The sequence below is a fragment of the Equus przewalskii genome, chromosome 17 (genome assembly GCF_037783145.1).
Source record: "Equus przewalskii isolate Varuska chromosome 17, EquPr2, whole genome shotgun sequence".
NCBI classification, from domain to species: domain Eukaryota; kingdom Metazoa; phylum Chordata; class Mammalia; order Perissodactyla; family Equidae; genus Equus; species Equus przewalskii.
The window spans coordinates 37,204,063-37,229,779 of record NC_091847.1 but is presented as its reverse complement, the minus strand read 5'-3'; the positions used below and the strand labels follow the sequence as shown (position 1 = coordinate 37,229,779).

The 25,717-nt window shown below is 38.4% G+C and overlaps 1 protein-coding gene across 10 annotated transcripts in view; it reads right to left on the bottom strand.

Moving 5' to 3' along the window:
• The window catches only part of GPD2 (glycerol-3-phosphate dehydrogenase 2), a 139,153-nt gene that overhangs the window by 88,151 nt on the left and 25,285 nt on the right, over positions 1 to 25,717 (bottom strand). For 6 of the 10 annotated variants that reach the window (XM_070581361.1, XM_070581358.1, XM_070581359.1 and 3 more), the window contains exon 2: positions 12,840 to 12,949. The exons of 1 other annotated variant lie outside the window; for it this stretch is intronic. In XM_070581361.1, the coding sequence (XP_070437462.1) occupies positions 12,840 to 12,941 (102 nt within the window). In that variant the 5' untranslated portion in view covers positions 12,942 to 12,949. Of the gene's footprint in view, positions 1 to 12,006; positions 12,184 to 12,839; positions 12,950 to 14,822; positions 14,952 to 25,717 lie in introns of those variants that run through there. 3 more of the 10 variants (XM_070581357.1, XM_070581360.1, XM_070581363.1) reach the window with 3 other exon arrangements.

Genomic DNA, 25,717 nt, shown 5'->3' with positions numbered 1-25,717 from the left:
AGTCCATGACTGCAATCGTGGAGTGGAATAGTTGTAACAGAGACTGTATGGCCTGCAGGCCTAAAATATTTACTCCCTGACCCTTAACAGAAAAGTTTGCCAATTCCTGTGCCAAGTAAAAAAAGCTACACTCAAAAGTCTACGTATGACATGATTCTCTTCATACAATGTTCTGTAAAAGCAAAAGTAGAGGCTCAGAAAACAGATCAGTGATTATCAAGGTTTGGGTTGGAGGAGGGGAAGAGTGACTACAAAGAACAGCAGCTCACTTTTGAGGATGAAGGAAATGTTCTATATCTTGATTGTGGTGGTGGATCCACGACTGCATGTACTTGTCCAAACACACAGAACTGTGTATTATAAACGATGAATTTTACTGCATGTAAATTACACCCCAAATAATACCTCAACAAACTGACTTAAAAAAAAAACGTAAACATATATACAGCAATTATGTGTCAGGCACTATTATAAAGGTTTCACCTTTTTCTAGTCATTTAATCTTCACCATAACCCTGAGGTAGGCACTATTATGATCTCCATTTAAGAAGTAACTGAGACACAGAGAAGTTACATAATTGGCCCATGATTATACAGCTGGTGTATGACAGAGCTGGGAATGGACCCTACAAAGCCTGGCAACAGTGATGAAGTTTTACATTGCTACATCATCCTGACTGTACACATAATTGAGAAAAAATAAAGAAACAGACTAAATAGTTATAATAAGATGAGATATCACCAGTTGCCAAATGCAGAAAGTTTTTGTTTTTTTGGTTTGGTTTTGTTGTGGAGGTTTTGCTGAACAGTCCTTCCAAAAAAATTTTTTTAAATATATGGCACTATTGAGGGTAATTTATTTAATTTCTGACACTACATTTAAAATAACATTTTATTTTTGTTTATTTTTTTCATAAAAGCTGGAAAGTGTTACAACTGAGAAGCAAAGCACCAAGTTTATTTTAGAGGGAGTAAACACAGCCTAAGGCCTTACTTATAATTATGACAAGAGAAAGACTCATTTTGGCTTCATATGGCTTTGAGTCACAAAAACACATCTGCACTCTACCTTCCCTAGAATATGTTGACGGAGGGGAAATGAAGAGAAAAGCAGCAAGAATAAAACAGTAGTGGTAAGTAACAACAGGCTGTAAGGAAAGAGGCCTTTGTGCCCCAAATCCTCCCAGACCTGACCTTCCCTCGCCTTCCTTTTTTCTAAGGCAGTTTGATTAAATAGGAATCTGGGAGACAAGCTCCCTTAAGGGATTGATCTAGAGATTCTGGGAGAAGCCTGGGAATGGCAACATGCCCTAAATCGCCTGAGAGACCAAAACTCTCCAGTGTCCTGAGAAGACAGCTGACCCACCATCACTTACTCATCCAATCAATATTGGAGGGCCTCAAGTATTCTACAGACTGGAAGACAAAACAAAAAGATACAGAGGCAGTTATAATATTCCTTAACAAGTGGATTTAAGGTTTAGAAGAGGACATGAGAGCCACAGGAGGTACCCCTCATTCAGACCTCAGAAGGATGCCTAGAAATTACAGCTAAATCAGGTCAAGAAAGACCAGTAGGCATTAGCTGGGTGATGATACCAAGAAAGGAAGTAGGAATAGCATGTGCTAAAACCAGAAGTCATACGAGCTTCTTTTCTTTGGTCGGCACACTACTTGTCTTAAAAACAGAAGTCACACATCCAATATTTAAAAATGGCTATATTTCACATAAAAACTAGGATTTCCATCTGAGATAAATCTGCTGAAACTCAACGGCAGCTGCTGCCCTTAGGCAGGGCTGTGAGCTCTTGTCAGCCCAGGATTCCCACTCACTGGTTTCATCCACTCTTCTCACCAGACTAGTCCCCAAAGGCATATAAATCGGCCAACCCTGGCCTAAAGCCTGGACACGCCCAGCACTACTGGATTCAGGATCTACTATCTAATTCAGCCATCGACACCAGAAGAAAGGTGAGCCCAAGACACCAAGCAAACTGCCTTTTACCTAGTGCAATTCAAACCACGGGTCTCGAACACAAAATTCTCCTCTTGATGGAATAAGGAGAATACCTAATATTTAATATGACTTTGACCTTGTTTGTTCTGATTATATTTAGTTATTGATGGGCTGTGGGGAAGTAGGTGTTTTTTTTTTAACTTGTAAGCAAATTTTCATCTATATTTTTAAAAAGATAAAATTCCTCCAGCATTCTGATGGCAAACATAAAGCTTCTGTCAAGAGACTGGCACCTAGGAACACCTACACAGAATTGAAAGCCAAGTTCACAATCTTTGAGAGTCTACAAACCAGAGAACAGAATAGGATTCAGACTGAGATCAGTTGTACTACGTCTGTGCACAATTAGACTTGCAAATTAAAAAAAGAAAAAAAATCCTAGACATTTGCAACTTCGGGTGAGACTGAAAACAAGATCTAATAATTAGTGTCTATTTCTGAAAGAAGTGCATATTTAAAGACCACAGGCAATTAACAACCAGGTTGTCCTGTAATCATGTACAATAATAATTGGAGTATAAAGTAGGGTTTCATGCAAATCACTTCATGCTGCAACCATCACTCTCACCCTCTCCCATATCATGTGATTCAATCACGTATTGATAATGCAACCGTTAGAGTTAAGGGAAATTCCTTCCTGTCTTGTTGTCACTGAAAAAGACTATATTTGTATATTCCTGGAAAGAAAATGCAACAAGCATCTCCTTACAGTGAATCTTAAGATGTTTTAATGGCCTTCATCTCCTGAATCACTTTGTGATCCTAAACAATGATGTTTTTTCTTGTACTTACACAACAGTAAGCAACATTTCTCAATGTGGTCATACTCAGTGAGGGATCCATGACTGCTCTGTAGGAAGAGCTGCTAATGGTTGGACTGTTATTTCCATCAGAGACCAGATGGGAGAAAATGGGACGAGGCTATCCTTCTGGGGTGGCTGAGATGGGAGCTCTAGCTCACCTTGAAGGTGCTATCCAGCCTTCAAGCGGCTGTGATTCCTTTGAGAAGGCACAGAGAAGCTCTTTAACTAGCAATCATAATACAACCAGACCATTCAATTGTAAAGCTTTCTCATAGCTGAAAAACATGGAAAACGCTTTGGCTGTGTCTGATTCTACTTCAAATAAATTCATATCATAATCGACTACACGATCTGAGGTTTGAGGGATATGTTTCCTCAGTTTTCAAATAAATATTTTAAAAACATAGAATATGTGTTTGGAGTTGTCTGAACTGGATGCTGCTCTTCAATTCCAACAGCGTACTGAGAACTAGAGGCTCTGGGGAGGAAGCCTGGGGTCAGGGAGGGCAGGCAGAGAGGGAGGAAGAGGCAGAACTCTACTTGCCTAGCTGCTGCTGGCCCACTCACCCACTCAAGTACCTCAGCTCCTTTAGGTCTCACAATCACCACTGAAGGGTGGGATCCTTTGGCCAGCGAGGAAACTGAGTTAGGTTATTTCTTGGGCAAGCAACCAAGAGAATCAGAATTTGACCCCAGGTTTGACTCCAAATCCCATGTCCTCAGCTCTGCTAGGTTACCTATGCCTACAGGTGTGGGTTACCTGGGCCCCTAGATCCACCAGCCTCTCTGGCCCCAGCAATGCAGGGAGCTGTTGCTGGCAGCCAGTGTAATCAGGAGTCCTAGGGAAACTGCCTAGCCTGTAGGCAGCCACACTGGGCAGTCAAGGTGACACCTAGAGTCCCATGAAACCGCACTTTTCCTTAAAAAATCTCCCTAACACATACATCTGGAAATAGATACAGAACTGAAAGAGGGCTCACTCTTCCCTCATCCTTCTCAGGTGAATAAAATGCTGACCCAAGGTGCCAAAGGACCTGTTTCAGAGCTTTACAATCCAGACGGCCCTGGGCTACATTTTAACCTTGTGTTCAAAACAGTTTGGGGTCAAACTTGTGATGAACACTTTCCATTCCTCTGCGAATTACTTCAACTAATACATACATTTTTATAATTTTTCTCATTTGTATTCACAAGCATATAATTAGATCTCAGAACTTCTTTGCCGAAAAATCACAAATTGCAAAGTAAAGCAAGCAAGTAAAATTAACATTGCCTAACTTATCTTAAAGCATCTATTTTCTTCTTAATTTGCAAAACTCTAGAGGAAGCCTTCCTAGCATAAACACAATTTAACTATTAAGCTGGAAGATGAGGAGAGGGAAGCTATAGGACTCTCCTCAAAGCATTTATAGAAAGTTTCCTCAGTCCCACAATATCCCTAAAAAGTTTCTTAAAGAGGCCTTAAAATGAATAAATAGTTGAAAATGAAATGCAAAGTCAAATCGAAATGAATGTCAATGTTGCTCAGTTAGCAACAGCCTAGAAGCTCACCAGCTGTCAATGCTAATCATAGCTCAGTTGTTGACTGACTGTGTGACCTATAGCAGTACAGTTAACCTCGCTGATTTTGTATGCCAGCAAGAAAATAGCATCACAAACTCCTCGAAGGCCTGATGTGTTATAACTCTAAGATATCGCCATGGCCCCACTTTGGGAGCTAAGTGTTAAATAAAAACCAAAATTATAAGAAAGATGATAGGATGCTCTTCAAAGAGCATTTCCAGCTCTGTCCACATAATTTTAGTGCTTTGATAAAACATCCTCTGAAGAACCAGTTAACCATCTAGCGTAGTTAAGAATAATTTCAACTGGCCTTATCGAAAATACAGTGTATTCAGAATCTTCATCAAGCTTTAGTTATCACACACAGCCCCAACATATCTACTTGTACTTCTAGGAGAAAAACAGTTTTCTAGGAATCTATGCACAGGGTTCTAAACAAGAGAAGCAAGTGAATGATATAGTCTTTGGCATAAACCCTAACAATAAAACTTTCATCAAGACACATAGCTCCTTTGTCAACTAGATTAGAAACTAAAGTCAGGACACAGATGTAAAAACTGGACGCTTAACAAAACGTTTTCTTCTGGAGAACACTGCTGGGTTACATTTCCCACCATCCCTTACAGTTGGCTGAAAATGATCCAGTGGGTCAGGAAAGTCCTCTGACATGGCAGAGCCACTAGAATAAAGGGACATAAGTCCCTGAAAGATTGCAAGAAACAGGTCCCCCCCCATCCACATGGAACTGAGTGTAAGCAAGAAATAAACCTTCGTTATGATAAGCCAGAGCCTTGTGGTTATTATATCAATTAGTTTACTCCAACTAATTTACAAACATGAAACATCTTTAGGATTACAACCCAAGATTCATAACTTGACTACTTTGTATACAGTCCATACCTGATTCAGAATCTTCCTCTAATAGGTGAGGTCCCATCATTTACAGAAAAATAAATCTATACAATAAAGCTCCAAAGGGACGTATCATCAAATGCAAGCCCCACGAAACCATGGTGCAGAGACATTTCTACCTTCATATTTGACATAATGCTGATACTGACACCTCTCTAAGCAGGGAGGTGGGACCAAGATGCCTATTATGCAATCACTAGTCTTTTCTCCACCTTCATATATATTCTTCATATGGTCTCTAACACTGCAGTTCCCACCTAAACACTAAAATTAACAAAAATGAAGACTGGTTAAAAATAGTTGCTGTTACAGCATTTCATAAGATTTTTTACAAGAAAGGCTGCTTATAAACCTATGAAAAATGCCTCCGGAGATGAAAGGTCATTTACTCAGAGAGAACAAACAAGTCTGGTAGCCTGAGTTGACTCACAAAGTTAAAAGCAAGCCTGTAAACACAAGCCAACGTGTCACATGGTAATTTCAGCCACGTCAATGTTCAGGAAGATTTATACTGATTTCAAACCCAGAGATATTCCTTAGCTTAGGGACCAGAAGAATATTTATGAAAAAGTTTAAATTCTTAAAAATATTAAGAAATTACTTTAAAAATTTGTTATATACAATGAAAGATACTACTGAGAAGCAATGCTTAAGTGGAATTTTTTTAATTTAAACTTTCTCAATTGACATCATGTCCTATATGCTATGCTTATAATTTTTAAGTATAATTTTTTATAACTCTTTTAGAGATTTTATTTTTTAGAACAATTTTAGCTTTACAACAAAATTGAGAAGAAGATCCAGAGACCGCCCATATAGTCCCTGCTCCCACACATGCGTAGCCTCCCCCATTACCAACATCACTCAACAGAATGGCACATTTTTTACCAAGGATGATCCTACATTGATAGATCATAATCATCCAAAGTCCACAGCTTACTTAAGTGTTCACTCTTGGTGTTGTACCTTCTATGGGTTTGGACAAACGTATAATGACATATATCCATCACTGTAATATCCTACAGAGTTATTTTCACCTCCCTAAAATTCTCTGTGCTCTATTCATCCCCTGGAACCACTGATTTTTTTACTGTCTCCATCGTTTTGCCTTTTCTAAAATGTCATATAGTTAGAATCATACAGGATATAGCCTTTCAGATTGGCTTCTTTCACTTAGTAACATGCATTTAAGATTCCTCCACGTCTCCTCATGGCCTGACAGCTCATTTCTTGGTAGTGCTGACTAATATTCTACTGTGTGCACGTACCATAGTTTATTTATCCATTCACCTACTGAAGGACATCTTGATTATTTTCAAGTTTTGGCAATTATGAATAAAGCTGCCATAAACATTAAAGTTGCAGGATTTTGTCTGGACATAAGTCTTCAGCTCCTTCGGGTAAATATCAATGAGCACATTTGCTGGACTGTATGGTAAGAATATATTCAGTTTTGTAAGAAACCACCAAACTTTCTTCCAACGTGACTACACTGCTTTGCGTTTCCACCCGCAGTGAAGAAGACTTCCTGCTGCTCCACGCCCTCACCAGCACTGGTGTTGTGCTTATGATTTTGATTTCTCTTCTCTAACCTCTACCAGTTTCTCTGTCTAATAGCTAATATAAGCAACATTATGCTAATTAAAACCTCAGCTGTTTAAAGAATCTGGTGTTATACCTCTCTTGTGATGCCTAACAAGGCTAGGTCTATTTTAAATTTTCATACCTTATATCAGGGGAGGGAAATAAGCACAATAGATACTAAAGATCTGCTATGTTTCACATGCTATGATCACCGGCTCATATAAGCTGACTTAATTAGTGTTTCATGAGGGGAAAAAAGCCTGGGAGTTGAGTGGCATTATCCTTACCTTACAGAGAAACTGGAGTCCTGAAAACTTTCATAAGCTGTGTACAATAACAGGCTCACCAAAACCCACATTTATGTAACAGACACTTTCAGGAAGCTAAATATCTTTTCATTTGGGGATCTATTAAAATAAATCCCAAAATCTATTCTTGTAATAATATCTATTAATTATAATTAATACTAAATAATATTTATATTAAATAATTTGTATTGTGTAATAATTAATAATCTACTAATAATCATTCTATTTTTTGCTGCTTCTCCAATCTATCTTTTGTATTTGGAGTCATTAGCACTACCAATCAAAAGGACTTGCTTTATTAGAATTTCTTACAAATAATGTATTGAGAGGGAGAGACTGAAATTACAAGTTATAATAACATTCTCAAAATTCCTATGGATTGTAATTATTCATGCATCACTTTGCCTCTCATTACCATAAGTCTTATTTTCTCCTTGGTTTTGATGGCACTAACAATAAAGGTAGTATAGTTTATCTATAATTCAACTCACCTAACACATTGCCACTATGATTGTTTTCATGTTCCCTTAACTAGCAAGTGAACTGTAGTATCTAGTAAGCCACTCAAAGTATAGTGAAATGTGATCTCTTACAAAGAGAGAGGTTATTTTGCAAAGCATGAAGATCCTGTCATTGACAAGTATCACTATATCACTGACTTTGGGAAAGAATAAGTTTAAGTGCATTCTACTTAAAGCTAAAATGATAACGAAAATTCTGATTCACCCCCCCAAAAAAAGTAGAGCTTTTAAAATATTGTTTATTTTCTTAAATGTTTCACCATAGAATTCCAATAAATAGCATTGTACTATATAGTAATTAATTTATCAAAAAGACTACATTCATATAACGTTTTAGAAACACATCAGCCATACAAATCAAGTCTGCCACCACTCACATAAGTTCAAATAATAAAAAGAAAAGAAACAGTGGGAACTTCAGGGAATTTATCACTTCCAACAGGAAAAGAGTTTAAGTCAATTATCAGGGTTGTCCATCTTATTGGCTCCTCTTCAGATCAGGAAGCCAGGCGAAGAGAAACCAGAGGGATGTTGTACGACTGTTTTCTAGCCATTCTCCTACAATCTCAGAGGAAGAACATACCGTTTGCTATCAACCTCAAAGTCTTAACAAGGCATCCCTGAATGCAAGGGTTTCCAGTGACAAGATCAACTATGTTGCTAACTACAACCGCCCTCTATATTCACCTCATCTGGGAATCTAATAATAGCTACACTTTTCGAAAGCTTACTCTGTTCCAGGAACTCTTCTAGGCTTTTCTGCTCTTCAACAATCCTTCGAAGGAAGTACCACTGTTCCCCACATTTTACAGATGAGGGAGTGTGAAGCCCAGAGAATTCAAGAAAATTGTCCATGGTCACTTAGCTCTTAAGACCCAGAGCCAGATGTTGAATGCAGGCAGCCTGCTCCAAAGATCATGCTCTTGTCCTTTCTTGTTATGTTGCTCGCAAATGACACATCAATCAATAAGAATCTCTCAATTCCCTGATTTTAAGAAGATCACTCCTCACACTGAAAAGGGACCTTGATTTCCATTCTCTGAAGCCCACTCTCTGCATATGTATGATGCAGGAAAAACAAAAAAAGAAACTTTCACATCCGGGCTTTGAGAAAGCTCTCAGTGGTTCTCAGGCTTCACCTCAGATTGTCTCACAAAGCCCACTACACCTTCAGAGTGGGTAATGGAAGGAACAAACCTGGCCTGTGTTACGTGAGAGGGACCACCCTCAGACCTAAATAGACCTTTGTTACATCAACCACACCAATGGGGTTAAAAAGCAGCCCACACCATCACGACAACGTTTCCAGTCAGGACCTAGAACATATAAAATAAGTTTACAATAAACAAAAAAAAAAAAGGTCTATAATGAAAAGAGAAAAGCCTGGGACAGCCCTCAGTTAAATCTTTGCAACCCAACCCTATTTTTGTCCTCACTCTCTGTGGCCACCCTCATTCTTCCCACCCACTAGGGAATCCTGATGCAGCCCTGACGTTAACGCTCTCCACTTCCATCCTCACTAAGGTTCACCAGCTCTGAAAGTACCCAAGCCCCTCTCTCGTAATTTAAACTCCGCTCTTCATCTACTCCCTCCTCCCACCAGCTTGGAATTAGAAAAGGAAGCTCTCCCATGAAGCGACACTTTCCTTTCGCTAGATAATGAGGAATAACTAGAAGAACATCCTGTCTGTCCTGAGAGGAAGACTGGATGAGATATCTTCCAAGGCCCTTCCACTTAAATGTTTATTATTCAATGGACCCATACTAAATAGTGAATGACAAATACCATGCTCTGGATAATCTGTACTCCACCACAGAGGTGTTTGCTTGCTACATCACTGGTGGGATTTAAGATAGGGTAGGATGCTTATGTCCCATTACTCAGCTTCCTGTTCCTTGGTATATGGCTGGTTTGAGGAGAGGAAAACTCAAGAAGGCGTTGTGAAAACGTAGTCACCTACTTATGGGTGGGGAAATAAAGGAAAGGAAAATGAAATGAATAGGAAGCCACTCCAAGACCACTCAAAGAATCCCTACATGCATAACTGAAGGTGGCCTCAAATGTGGATGACATTTGAGACCACAAACCTCCTTCCCCACAGGTGGACACAGTCAAAAGAAGTTAGCCAACATTCACTTCCTTTTTCCCATCAGCTCCCACACTGGAATTGAAGATTTAGATTGCCTCACCTCCAAAAGAAATAATAATAATAATAATAATGATAATAGCTCTCTCTTTAGGCCATAATCCCTATCCCTTTGAAATATGACCTATTTATCTCAAAAGAAAAAATCTCTAGGCTTCACTTGGGTCAACAGTGGATACTATTCATCACTGATAAACATAATATAAATGTTAAAAATATGCTTGTATAAAGAAAAGCCATACTACTAACTAAAATGAGACAAAAAATAATTGCTGTCACCCCTAACTCCCATTCTGCCCCAAGAATGCTAGTCTCCATAACCATCTCTATTTCCTCACCTACAGTACCTTTTATTCAAGAAACTGCGTAAAAGGTAAATGAATCACATCTTATTTGATTTCATCTTGTTCTGTTTAATTAATCAAAAATCATATGTATAATAGTTTTCCTTCTATTCTTTTCCTTGCAAATACAAGCTAATTTAACATTAGAATTGATTTAAAAAGTTTTTGTGAGCTGACCTGGCACCTAAACACTTAGAGCACCATTCCATTACCAAACGTGCTTTAACAACTGACCAACTTTTAGAATCAACCCATTTGTGTTTAGAATACAACCACTGCCTGTATTTTAGGAAGGAAGCTTTGTACTGGAAATATCAAATGCGCACAAGCTACGGGCCTGGGGAGACAGGGCTGAGAGTGTGGGAACGCCAGCAAAATGTGCCTGAACTTAAAGTCAACAGACGGCTTTCTCATCCATCAGTATCTTGGGCTTTCATCACCAATTTATTCTTAAAGGAGGATAGTTTACCAGTTGAATCATCTTAGAAAACTGGAAAAATAAAAACACAAGCCAATACTTCAAGCATTGCTCTGTAGAAAAATGGAGCATGCCTAGTCACACTGAAGGCCACGGCTTCTACAAAATGTAGACCAGTAATGGGAAAGAAGGGGCAGATTTTTCTTGACTATGGAAGTGAGAAAAATTCCCCCCTAGAACGGCTGTGATTGGCAGATATTTTCTGAGAAAGGACAGTTGAGGCCTGTGGTCATTTTATGTCAATGGCTCAGATGAGTTGGTCTCCTCTCCTCCTTTACCCCCCTTTCTCTCTTTTTTGCCAATCCCTATGGCTACATCTCAACCTGCTACCCAAAACATGCTCATGGCAGTGGCTTAAAGGGACAGGAATCACCACAAAAGAACGCACACACTTGGATGTATGTATTCTGCAACTCATTGATTGAATATGCCTATGATGATTTTTCTCAAGAGAACTTGTCAGATTTAAATTATAAATGACTTAAAACTGCTGGTATCTGTTACATTTGGCTATTATGGTGGTCAGGATGTCTATCTTAGGAAGGAGAAATGACAAAACATCCCAGGAATCAACAGACCCTTGTTTCGCCTTGATTTTACTAAAATTCACCCCTAACTTGATTGATTGAAGGCAGTATCAACTTTTAATTCTATTCCTCGAGACTAAAGCGAAATCAAACATAAAAAAATATGGAGCAGTATTTTCTAGGTACAAAGTTAAGCTATAAACTCTGAAATAGAACATGTTTACTGTGGTTAACAGACATACGCCATGTACAAATTTAGCAACAACTCATCATATTAGATACCGTGACCTTTGGCATTGGCATTTTCCAGCATCGTTTCAGATAGCACTGGTAAAGATGGCAGAAGTAATCTAACCCACTAAAGCGCATGTCCCAACAGAATCGCACTTCTGAAATAGCCTCAGCAGAAGCAACATCTTTCCACGCCTACTTTTAAGGAACCAAGGCAATATTTTAAAAGAAACAGTGCATTAAGCATGATCAATGGGTGAGGATGAGTTTCAATAGTATGTCAATTAGTAATATCTGCAACATACACGCCTGGGGAACCTGTGAGGGTAATGTGCTCACAGGGAAGAATGAAAAGGACCAACAGAACCTATTCAGCACCGTCATCTTTAGGAGAAAACATTGAAAATGAGCTTTGTGTCTTTTTTTTACCTATAAGCCATCAAATTGATTCTTCCTAATATGTGTTTTTAAAGTGGGATTTCCCATTCAGGACATGGGACTCCAAGCAATCTGGCTGGCTCTACTGCCTTGTAGCACAAAGACAGAGAAACAAGTGCAAGACAGTACTCACGAAAATGCAGAAAATGAGTGGTTCACACAGAGCCCAGCTACAAATGGCTTCCCAAATTCCTTCACTGACATCTTTGAATGGGGAATGCACCACCCAGCTGGTAGCACAAGACGTCCTAACAACACAGGGGAGGGGGAGCAGGAGACTAATAGTGACTGCTGGTGGATACCGCCATTTCAAGCCTGAAAAGAACAAAATCATTCACCAAAATGGTTTCCTGGCATCACTTTGAACTACGGGAAGGCACAGTTCTAGCGCAAAGGGAAAAAAGTAAAATGAAAAGAAACTGACCACTTAAAATTCTTTGGAAACTTCATCCCAATCTCATTTTCATAGTTTTCGCCCATTAAAAATTTTACCCAATCTAAAGTAACACTATATAAGTAACTAAACTTTTAAAAATAAAACCAGGATTCAAAGTTGGGGCTTTTGTAAAGGCACTTTCTTTTCCATTTCCTTTCTCAGCTGCCTGACTTCTAATAAGAGAAATTTTTGGCAGGAACATAGGAGGTATCCAGACATTTGGATGACTTAGACAAGAAAGGCCTAAATGAACAAACTCTGGCACGCAGAAATAAAGCAATCTTTTAAAACCAAAGAGCCAAAACAGAGGCTAAATAATATAATGCTTTCTGATAAAGAAATATACTTTTTAAAAAATGAGATACACACAGTTCTCAAGGATCATTCAGGAAGTATTCTAAATTAGTTTCTTTCAGATCAAGCTGAGACAGTAATTTCTAAACTAAAGTATCAGCATACATACACTTCATATACAGTTCCTTAACATAGTTAAGGTTCATATTATAATCAACACATGCACAATTACTTACTTGCTTCCTTCTGTAGTGAGCAAACTGAGAGAGGCCTAGAACACTTGCAAGAGCCCCTCCTCCAACAAGAATAGTCCCTTTCACTGCCTTTTGAAATGCCATTTCTTAGCCTACAAAGGAAAAAAAGGCAACAAAAAAGTTAATTGGGATTTTTATCCCATAACAACCCCAATAACAAAAAGGGACTGTGTAGATTGTGAAACTAAGTTAAACAAGAAAAAAAAACATAAAATCAAGAAGTTACTAACATGCCAATTTGTATACTACAATTCAAAAACAATACACAAAAAGAACTAGACAAGGGAATTGTCTATATAAAAGTCACCTTCCAACAGGAATTAAAGAAAGAAAAGGAAATGAAGAGACAACCAAGGATAGTTAAAGAGTATAAAGCCAAGAGAGTTGTGAAGAGAAATGTCATTGTGTATCTGGCAAAACTGCATGCTGTACTTGCACATTTGCTCCACCGCTAATCCCCTCCACAAGCAGAATGGGTAGAAGTCTTCTGCCACTTGACATGACAATGAACCTCATGCCTGCTTCCGGTTCATCGGCAAGTGTTGAATTCAAATTGTGGTACAACTCCCTGCCTGAGTTCTCCCCTTCCTAATGAAGTTCTTTCTAGAACTGAAAGCCAACATACTTACATTTCTATCCCTAAAAGAGTCTACACTTTACACATAAAAAGTCAAAGGAAACCCTGCCTTGATCCTCGCACAAAGTGACAGCTTTAACACTGCTGTAATTCTTTTCATTAAGGGAACTTAAAAGAAAAGTTTTCTGTTAGCCAGAGTTGTATGACAGTACAATTTCAAGGGGAAACTCTCCAGATCAAGCCCTCTTTCATGCTCTGTGAATATTTCCAAATAAGGTCTTGCATTGTGTTAGCTTTTGACTTTCTTTCTTCAGACTTGTTTTAAAAAATACTTCTACTATTGGACTGATGAAATTTTTTAAAGTTTTTTTGAGTACTTAAATATTCTTTAACTTTTTCAGAAACCCCACCCAAAGAAAAGCATAATAACGAAAATTTCCCCCAAAAACACCTCTTGCCAGCTTTAATTCAGCTAAATAAAAAAGATAACACTGTGTAATCAACTAAAAAAACAATTCTAACTTAGAGCTGATATTGAGTAATTTGACCGCCTAAGCCTTTCATTCACATTAGCAGCTGACATGCGCATATCATCCTGGGAAGCCACTACCCTATTTTCCTGAATGGGTGGAGGTCTGACCTGTCTGGACAACACACCTTATACTCTACAGATATCTCATGACTCAAGAAAGTATTTAATATGAAGTCAGTTTTAACCTAGGATAGTAAAGAACATATAGTATCTCAGTGTAAATTATGATACAGTTAAAATGTGTGGGTCCATATTGAATGGATAGAATCTATTAGCATAACTATCCTAAATCAAAGAATTTCAGTGCAGTTGGTAACTATGATTCTAAAGAAAATTCATTTTGGAATACTGTAAATTATATGCTAAAACAAAAATTGGCATCTCTTAAACTTTTATTTTTACTCTGATCTCATTCCTTCTGACAAACTCCTACATTCTAAGACTCATCTTTGTTATTAAGAATCTCACCAGAAAAATACTTCACATGCCTACGTTCTCTGCTGCTGAAATTCCCTTCTTTACTATCCCTCCTCTATATCAACAAGCCCCCTCTCCCAAGTTATACAAAATAGTTGGTATATGCTGGCTAGGGGCCTCCATTCATCATTCAGTAAACCCTAAGCAAAACTCAATGTCCAAAGTCGCTCTGATTGTAAAAACTGCCACTAGCCAACTTGGAAGGCACCCATTTGTCATAGCTCATCATTACCATTCCTGGTATTGCTGTAAAGGTTCACGTGGGCGTCTATCGCACAACAATAGAAACTCTAGCAGCCCAGAGGTAGCATGCTATCTCCAGGCTAACTAGGTTCCCCTGACAATTAGGGACAGAGAATCGAGACCTAGTTCTATTTACCTAAACAATATATGCGCCTCTGCCATACAGACAGCAGCCCGGTGGTCCCTTGGATGTGAGTTTTGTGGCTGATTGACTCTAGCTCAGTATCACTGCTTCTGTCTTGTTGATAATGCCACTGATGACTTCACAAAGGATACCATATAGCCAACTGAGGGATGTTATTTAACATGTCTCAGCAGAGATGTTCATTCAGCCAGTTAAGTTTGGAGCTAGTTTTTCCCATTGTGTAGGTCCCTGCATTTCCTGCTCACCTTATTATATTGCTTCAATTTGATTTGTCTGAAAGTAAAACTTGCTCAGGGGGATATTTTCATGGGTTTTGTCAATGAGCCACAAATATTAATGAAAAACTGCATTAATATATTATTTTGTGGAGTTAGCGATAATATTGACTATAATCAATAAAATTTATTTTTTTAGTAATTTCATAAAATAACCTAGGCTTAATGAATCATTATTTCTATTCTGATCAAATCCATCCTTAAGATCATCCAGCTACTTGTAATGAATAATCACTCAAAAACAAGAGCACAGAATCAGTCAATTTTACCTGGCTCTCCCAAGATTACCATTATTATTTTTTTATTGTTATAATGACAATAGTAGCCAATTATTGAGCATTTGCTCAGTAATAGGTACTGTGTTTTTAATTCTTTACATACATCAGTTCACATCACCCTCACCACATTGTAATTTCATAAAAGAGGCAGTTGTGGTTCAGAAGGGGTAGGGGATTTTGCCCAAAGTCGCTCCTTAGTAAGTGACAAAACCACAACTTAGTCTATGTGCTTAACCACTGGGTGGTTCTGCCCTGCCTTTGCTCTCAAAAGGCAACTTCTCCCCAAGAGTCACACTATATTTTTTTTTTCCTGAGGAAGATTCACCCTGAGCTAACATCTGTTGCCAATCTTCCTCTTTTTGCTTGAGTCCTGAACTAACATCTATGTTAATCTTCCTCTATTTTGTATGTGGGTTGCCACCACTGAGTGGTGTAGTAGGTCCATGCCCAGGAACCGAACCCAGGCTGCTGAAGCACAGCACATCAAACTTAACCACGAGGCCACAGGGCTGGCCCTCATATTGCTGTTCCTCCCCACAAAAGGCCCTATTCTCAAACACTCATCCAAAGTGTACAATTCCTTGGCATTAGGGTTTCTCTAAGGCAATGAAGAAGCCTCAAACAAAATATCTACTAGCAACCTTCTACCAGATAATGAAGGAACTTTGTTTTAATGTTGAAAGAAAGAAATCGAAAGCCAGATAAATATAAATTATATGCTGTGGACTACGTTTACATTCTGTTATAAAGAAAAAAGTTTTCACAATGATTACAGAGAAGAAAAGACAGTTTCCTTCTAAGTAAAAGCCACAACCAGGAAATTAGCAAAGAAGAGGAACAAAAATATTGACAAATCTTTACCTTTTGCAACTAAAAGTGTAAGAAAACCAGAGGTAGAAAACTGGAGGTAGAAAAATTATCCAAAAATAAAATTAGCGTAGGTACCATAGCCTGATGTCCATGCTTAACAGCCTATGAAGTCAACCATATATACATTGACTCAGGACTGGCTCCTGCATTTGCACAGACCAGTGCCAGCCCTCTAATTCTTGCAAGGAGAACACCAGCCCAACTAAACAAAGTCCTAAACAAAAAGGTACTCATTTAAGTATATCTGTGAGTTTATCAACTGCCCTCAAGGGGCTTACAATCAATTTGGAGGATTAAACATCAAAGTCTGTCTTGTAACTGTCTTAAAATTAGTTGTACTGTATTAAGTGTTATTAATAGTTGGATAGACAAAAGGCCCTGAATAGCCAAAGCAATCCTGAGAAAGAACAAAGCTGGAGGCATCACAATTTCTGATTTCAAACTATATTACAAAGCTACAGGCGCCAGCCCCTTGGCATAGTGGTTGAGTTCACACGCCCTGCTTCAGTGGTCCAGGGTCCTCCGGTTCAGATTCTGGGCACACACCCACACGATGCTCATCAAGCCATGCTGTGGTAGCATCCCACATAGAAGAGCTAGATGGACTTACAACTAGGATATACAACTATGTACTGGGGCTGTGGGGAGGAAAAAGGAAAAGAGGAATCTTGGCAACAGATGGTAGCTCAGGGCCAATCTTCCTCAATAACAACAACAACAAAGCTATAGTAATCTAAACAGTATGGTTTTGGCATAAAAATAGACATATAGATCAATGGAACAGAATAGAGAGTCCAGAAATAAACTCATGCATTTATGGTCAATTAATTTTCAACAAAGGAGCCAAGAATATACAATAGGGAAAGGATAATCTCTTCAATAAACGGTGATGAGAAAAGTGGACAGCCACATACAAAAGAATGAAACTGGACCACTACCTTACACTACACATAGAAATCAACTCAAAATAGATTAAAGACTTGGACTAGAAACCTTAAAACTCCTAAAAGAAAACATAGAGGGTAAGCTCTTTTACACTGGTCTTGGCACTGATTTTCTGGATTTGACCTCAAAAGCAAAGACAACTAAAGCAAAAATAAATAAGTGGGACTACAACAAACTAAGTCTTCTGCACAACAAAGGAAACCACCAACAAAATAAAAAGGCAACCTACTGAATGGGAGAAGATATTTGCAAATTACATATCTGATAAGGGGTTAATATCCAAAATATATAAAGAACTCAAACAACTAAATAGCAAAAAAGCAAACATACCAATTTAAAAATGGCCAGAGGGACTAAATAGACATTTTTCCAAAGAAGATATACAAATGGCCAACAGGTACATGAAAAGGTACTCAACATCACTAACCATCAGGGAAATGCAAATCAAAACCACATTGAGATATCACCTCACACAAAAAAATGAGATAACAAGTGTTGATGGGGATGTGAAGAAAAGGGAACCCTTGTGCACTGTTGGTGGAAATGTAAATTGGTACAGTCACTACGGAAAGCAGTATGGAGGTTCCTCAAAAAATTAAAAATAGAACTACCATGTGATCCAGCAATTCTACCTCTGGGTATTTATCTGAAGGAAATGAAATTACTATCTCAAAGAGGCATCTGCACCTCCTCATTCACTGTAGCATTATTCACAAAGCCAAGATAATGAAACAACCTAAGTGTCCATCGATAGATGAATGTATAAAGAAAATATGGTATATACACACATACAATGGAATAGTTTTAAGCCATTAAAAAGAAGGAAACCCTGCCGTTTGCGACAACACGATAGACATTGAGGGCATTATGCTAAGTGAAATAAGTTAGACAGGGAGACAAATATTGTACGATCTCATATATACAATCTAAAAAATCCTAACTCATAGAAACAGAGAATAGATTGGTGGTGGCCAGAGGCAGGAGGTAGGGAGTGGGGGTAATGGGTGAATGGGATCAAAAGGTACAAACTTCCAGTTATAAGATAAATACTAAATTCTGGGGATGTAACATACAGCATGGTGACTATATAGCAGTTAACAATACTGAATTGTATATTTGAAAGTTTCTAAGAGAGGAAATTTTAAAAGTTCTCATCACAAGAAAAAATATTATAACTATGTGAGGTGATGAATGTTAACTAAACTATTGTAATAATCATTTCATAATATATAAAAATATCAAATCATTATATTTTATGCCTTAAACTAATATAACATTATATGTCAATTATATCTCAATAAAACTGGAAGAAAAAATTTAAATTATACTCAAAAGAAAGGAGAGTAGAAAGAAGTGGAGGTAGGGGTGATAGTAAAGCACTATCTGGTAACATCTTCATCAACCAGAAGATGTAGGATAGAGTAAAGCTGGGATGCTATTTCTCCTCTGTTCTGTTCTATTTTAAACACTGAGTTATGATGCCCTCAAAGAAAAAACGGAACCACTATATGGACAGAGACAATATTTCACCTGAATTTCTGTGATTTGCGTCCCTCAATATGATTGGAAGGGCTAGGAGGGGTTCTAAATAAAGTAAGCTGTTAAGTTACATTATTTCCTAAAACAATAACAAATTGAAAAAGAAATAGTAGATTATCAAGTCAAAATGGCACAGTGCATTCATGCTTCAACTCAGCGTAAAAACATGGTAATAACAGAAAAAGAGAAAAGATACATACTTATATACATACACTCTGACAGAAAAGAAACAAGATGCTATATCACTGTAGTGAAATGAGAGATTGATTCTAACTAAAAGAATTAAAGAAGGCTTCAAAAAAGACAGGATACTTGGGAAGGTCTTAAAGAAAGAAAAGTCTTTGGAAGGGGAATGAGTAGAGACAGGTCTAGATAAAGAAGATTTGGAAGAGAAAGAGGAAGATTACAGTAATGTTCAGGAGGCATACAAGTACGTAACTATCTGGTTTGGTTGGCGATGATGTTCAATTGGAAATGAGGTCTAAAAAGAAGTCCAAGACAAGAGATAAAAAGACTGCATATGTGAAATAAGACATTTTGATGATATTCTGTTGGCAGTGGGGAGTTGAGGCTGCAGACGAGGGAAGTAAGATGTTCAATCCATGATTTGCGAAGAGTCGTCAAGCAGATTTTTGTGTTGAAGGCTATGATGAAGACAGAGAGACCAACTGGAAGGCAATGAAACAGTCCCCAGGTGAGAAGATAAGAGCCCAGTTTAGGACAACATTGAAAGTCCAAATGCTCTGCAGAAATCTCTAGTGACAGCACTTAATAAGAGATCAGGACAGGACCTGACTGCTGATTACAGAAGGAAGCAGGAAGAGATTGAACATCATAAGGGGTTTTAGCCTGGGTAGCTGGAGATTGGCCCCAACATTACAGCATTAAGATTTAGAAAGAGAAGCAGGTTTAAGGAAGAAGACGAGCTCAGTTTGGAATTAAGGAAATTTGAGATCTTGACAGAAAACCTAATTGGAGACAAGAGCAAACATGGTTAGGTGGGTCTCAGACTCACAAGAGTAATCAGAGCAAAGCTATGGTTTGGGAATTTTCTGACTAGAACTGACAGATATAACTGCTACATGATAAAACATACTCACTGCTAGCAAACGAAAACTGAGTTTGCCACTTCTCAAAGTTTGTTCACCTATGCTTCTAGCTAACCCTACAATTTATCTGGCTCGACTTAATTCTTAGCTGTCCTTTTAGGACTCCCATTATAGACAGAGTGACTTCAACAATGAGAACAACCACTCAGATCCTATTTCAAATAGTCCCGGAGCGCTCACCACTTCTGCCTCCTCTCATTCAGAGGCAAGGCTACCCTCCCAGCTAAATTATGCATTTGAATGACATAACCACACACTTTAGACTTAAAAACAAGAAACAACCATCCATTTAAAAAGGCTGAAAGTCCCCTTAGCGACCAGCCACAAACACGTTATTCCAGAACAAGAGCACACTTCCTGGCCCCTGAATTCTTGAAATAGAGTCCTCAAACTCTTCTCCCTGTCTTACAGTCCTAGCTTCTCTCTTAATTTAGCACAAATAAAAATGCATCCAAGCGGATTTGTTGCTCTTCTGTGGAAGGAGCCCTGGGTACCTTCACTTTTATGAAAACATAGCAAGTTCCTTTCCAATCTCCATAATTTAAGAAACATTAGGACTTTCCAGGGTTTTGAGTCTTTTGCGAGCACAGATGTAAGCATACTTCTCCCCATCCCTTAAAAGAGCGATCAGTGTGCGTTCGGAGGTGTTGGGGGAGTATAGCTCAAAGATCATTTTCAGAAGAGTAATTTCAATTTTTATTTCACAAAATTGGGGTTCTCTTGCCTGGTGCACACAAACGAGTCAATTAATTACTGCATCGGCCTTTGGGAAAAGAGATCACCTTTATTCTGTGAGATCAATCTGAAGGGAAAGAGGAGGCATGTGCCCTCAGATCTGTCTCCTTGATTCAGGATTTGGGGGAAATTTAAGGGGTTAGGGAGAATAGGGTGGCATGCAGAAATGCTGGTGGGATAGGTTTTGATTGGTGAGCTTCAAGCACTTATGGTAAGGTTCTAAACATTTATGATGAGGTTCTAAACACTTATGACGAGGTTTTAAACATTTATAGTAAGGTAGGAAAGGAATTTTAACATCAGATCTTCCTGAACAGTGGACCCTTGCTTCTGATAAGAGTCCAACTCCTAAATTCTGGTCATGTCTCAGTCCTTTGGTTCCATGGGGAGGAGAATCTTTGGTTCCATGGTCATTTCAGGTCAAGATTTCTTCTGTGCATGCTCTAGCTCTGTAACTTTTGCAAATTTTCTGAAAGTCAATTCTTAATCACTTTGTTGATAAGAGATGGGGTCTGTTCCAACTGGCTCTAAATGAGCCCATGGTTACACAATCACAAGTCTTGCAATCCTTGGGACAAGTGTTCTCTAGCCATGTCCCTCTGATCACCTACAGTGAGAAACTGGATGAACAAGGCATTCAAAACATAAGATAAAACCTCCAGGATGTAACCTAGATGTGGCATGTGCTACTTCACTCAGCCCTTTACCTAAGCACATGCAGGTTCAAAGGCAGCAAGAAGCTCCTTACACTTCAATTGCCCAGTCACCCACCTTGTAGCTGTGCATGGAAAACCTCCCCCTCTTCTATTTTGAGTCATGACACTCTGTCAAACCCACAAAAGGCAGAACCCAGAGGGCCAGGCCTCAAGGTCCACCTGCATACAAACTCAGTGACTTATGGGAGAAAGTTGCATGAATCTTACAAAAGAAGGGGGAAGGAACTCATCAGAGGAAGTCCTACCCAAGAAGTTTATAATCATGGAACTTGGCAGCAAGTCCACAACAAAATGGAAGATGAGGGAGTGAGCTCAAAAGCACCTTCCCACCCAGCAGCCCAGTTTTAACTATAAAAGTCAAGATTTCTGGGTGCTTTGAACTAGGCATGTTCCAACAAAGCAAAGCCTTTATTCCAATTGATGTGAGGTCACGTGTTTTGTATACCTCCCTATCAGAAAATACACCGTGGTTCAGGCACACCAAACATACGCTAATCAAGAGCTTACACGGACAAGTAAGTAGCAATCAAAGCGCACCACATACCCCCTTTTCTTTCCCAAAGGTTGACTTTACAGTGTGGACAATGATTAGCACTCTGCCTGCAAACGCATACTCCGCAGCCAAGCAGAGCAGCACTTCTGCACATATACATCTTACACAGCAGCATGGGATCCCCACAGAAACACGTGGCGAGCCCTCAAGCGTGCTTTTTGAAAGGTGTCAGACATAGATGAACAAAACAGTCAACATCAGAGGCCCGTCAGCCTATTCTCTGGAAAGAGAGGAGTCCTAGTCCATAAACTGAAAATGAATCATCCTTTTTTGGTTTGCTTTAAACATTTTTAAAAAGGATTCAGGCCAAGCCTGGTTAGGAAATGGACCCAAGAGTTATCTACTAAAGATTATCCCAGTGGAAATAAGTGAATGTATCAAGTCCTGAGAAAACAGCCGACACTTTTATCCTTCAATCACCTTACCTTCCTCCCTAGCCCTTCCTCTACTACATATATACATATACATTTTTTAAAGCCCCAAACACAGTAACAATGACAACCCATAGTTATAAAAACTACATACACTGTATCAACCTACGAAAACAGACATCAGCTGAAGAGGCAAAGTGTTTATTTGGAATCAAAGAACTGCAATTTGGGGAGCACAGACTCAGGTAGAAATCCAAACAGTACCCTGCTAGCGAGTAAAAGTCAAGGGCTTTTAAAGGCAAAGAAGGGAGGCTGTATTACAAAGAATTTTAATTTGAACAATTGCTAGTAAAACAATTGCCGGTTTGGCCCAGTCCAAAGGTTTGCCCAGGCCAAGGTTCAAGACAGCAGGCAGCTTCTCTGGAAGGGAAACTCCGACTCCATTTTAAACTGATTCCACTAAAGTCAGTTTTGACTACTGAATAGGATATCAAAGGATAAACACAAAGGTTTTTCTGAAGTCATTGAGAAAAGCATTCTTCTGATAAAACAAGACCAGTGAAAGAACCAGTAAAAGTTGGCAGAAAAGTTAGAAATACAATGAATCCTCCGCTTCTGGATGTCCGAAATTTTCACTGTGGCTGAGGAGGAAGTTAGAGCAACATAATCACACGTGACTGGCACAGCATCCAACCCCTAGCTTTGTCCCTGCCTCTCATACCCCATCAGAGAGCTAGACCTCTTAGGGAAGAGCATGTTCTATTTCCAATCAATTTCCCCAGGAAAATTCCATGCCAGAAGGGCCCAATCCAAAAGATGGGAAAAAATCTTAACAAAGGCAGAGTATTTTAATAAAGACAAAAGAGAAACAAAATCAGGAAACAAAGAGCAAATGAAAGAAGACAAACACCATATTTGTATTGATTCACATAGCTTCAAGGCAGAAAGTATTTGGAAAAGCTTCCTACGCGTCTCTCTGGGGCACCTTTAGGTCAGTTATATCATTTTAGGAGCAAACACACAGCTACAGATGACTGAGAAAGAGGTTCGCCCAGGAGGCTAGCCCAAAAAGGCTCACAGGAGGGCAGGAGCCTGGAAGCTTAACAGAAGGAGGAGCTGGCACAGGGAAGGGTTGAGCTGGCTCCAGGGGTTGAAATCAGTGTTTAAGAAATGTAAGCAAAAGGCATACACACACAAAAGAGGAGAAAATAAGGTCAACCACCATTTAAAGTAACCCAGTGAAAAGTCTCTATTTGTTTATAAAAAATTTGTCAAACATTATGATGTTAATTCTTTTGGTGTGCAATTTTTGGGTTTTTTTAATTTAATATGCAATTCCATAACCAATTAAAGCTTTTATTTCACTAAGTCCTCTAAAAGGAAAACATACAGAAAAGGTAGAGGGCTGTAGAGGAATATGATACATGCTCGCACTCTGGTCGTCATTTATTATGTAAGACTCAATTTTTAACAAAATAAATAGTGTTTCCAAGGCAACTTCCATATTATGTATTTGTTTTCTGCCTCTTCTAAAACACACACCAGTACGAAAGAGTCACAAATTTGACCCTTTTCCCTCATTTTCCTGAGGTTCTCTGTAGAATTACAAGAAATCAATGAAGCCTATCTCAGCTTATAATAGATTTATATTCATTAATGCAAATGATCATAGTTTCATTCATAATGGAATGATTTCTATTGTATTTGCTTTCCATAGAACTGTCATTAAAAATCATAAAGAACTATAGTTAGTTCATGCAAGTGAACTTGCTTTACATTTTAAATTCATTTTAAAACTAAAATTAATATACTATATTCTCTATCATCCTAGACGTTAATAGATTTTTAAAGCTGTAAAATTCTATCTTTAATTTTCCATAAAAACATATTTCTGCCTTCTTTGTTTACCATATATGTAATTTAAGGTAATCCTAAAAGACATAAAATAAAATGCCCCTCAAAAGTCAAAATCTGGAGCACTTCTTCCCAAAATGCACATCCCTTATAAAGACACAAGTCAGGTTAAGGCACTGAGTGGATAACATGCCTGGCATGAAATTAAACAAACTTGCATTAATGCGTCAACTAACAAGAAAGGCCTCACTTGAAAAGAGGACAGCAGACACTGAAAAAAGCTTTAACTATGCCTTGAGGAAGAAGGAATGTTACCAACGAACCACACACAAAAACTTCTTTGGGCAAACAGACCACACTAGTCCCATGCTTTTTGCTGACTTTCTGACCCTTTACTAACACTATTTTTGGGTTAGAAAAATGGTTCACATTCCTTTGGCAGCACAAATCCTTTTTTTTCAGATTTTACATCCTGTTACAGAATCTATTTTAGTAATCAAGACAAGAAAAAAACCTTTACATTTGTCTACACAAATAACGCATAACCAATCTATAAATCAAAACTGGGTGAGTTTATTATGAGCCAGATTTCAGGACCATCTAGCCTGGGAGAGTCCTCCCGCAAAGGAACAGAGCACTCCAGAGAAGTGCGGTGTACAGAGCGGTCATATACCATCAAAGAGCATGTATCACATATGATTGAAATGTCCCTTTTACGATAGTCATGAGACTGCCCCATCCGCACAGCGATTGATGGACACAGCAGGTAGCAGGTCTGTTGGCTTGAGCTGGATGAGCACAGGTAAGCTGGGTGGTCAAAGGAGCGCAGCAATCAATTCCTAGTCTAGGGAGAGATGCTTATCCTTAAAGAAATGCCAATGTGAGGGAAGTTGTACCTTTATCTTAAGGGCATTTGTTCTTGTCTTTGGGACACAGCAAATGCTTAAAGCAGATATATCATGCATGCTTAACTGCCACGTCAGGCCCTTTTAGAAAAACAACAAAGTTAGGCCAAATTAGTTTTACACCAAATGGCTTCCTCATATACTCCAATATATCCTATTGCTTGCCATTTGTTTATCACTTTGTTACACAATAAACTGCATACAAAACAAGAGTTCAAAATATCTGTCTTTAATTACAATATATTAAGCCTCTCATTCAGATTTATTATAACTATAACAAAGTCTTATAAAGTAATCACAATCATGGCTGTTGAATACACACCCCGAAATGTTTCATAAGAAAACATCTACTTCACCATATAAATAAATAGTATTTTTAAATGGCTTAGGTGCTATAAAATAGTGCACAGGCACTGTGAATCAAAAGGTTTTTAACGTATGAGTGATAATGAACATAAGTTCTCTACAGTCAAAAGAAATACACCCTAAGAAAATTTCAATTAAATAACACGTTCAGAGAAAGCAGTGCTTCAGAGATAATTAAGTTTCTATTTGCCTGGATCTTAATCAGAGATCTCTGATGTTGTTTTGCAAGATCTTAGAAGTTTATAAACTATAGCATTATGAGTTAGGAAAAACTATCTACGCATGTAGCCATTTTTCTTTGAAAGCTCAAAACAACTTAGAGACTCAAGATTATTATTCTGAAATCTCTTTTTTGTGATTAGCACAGATA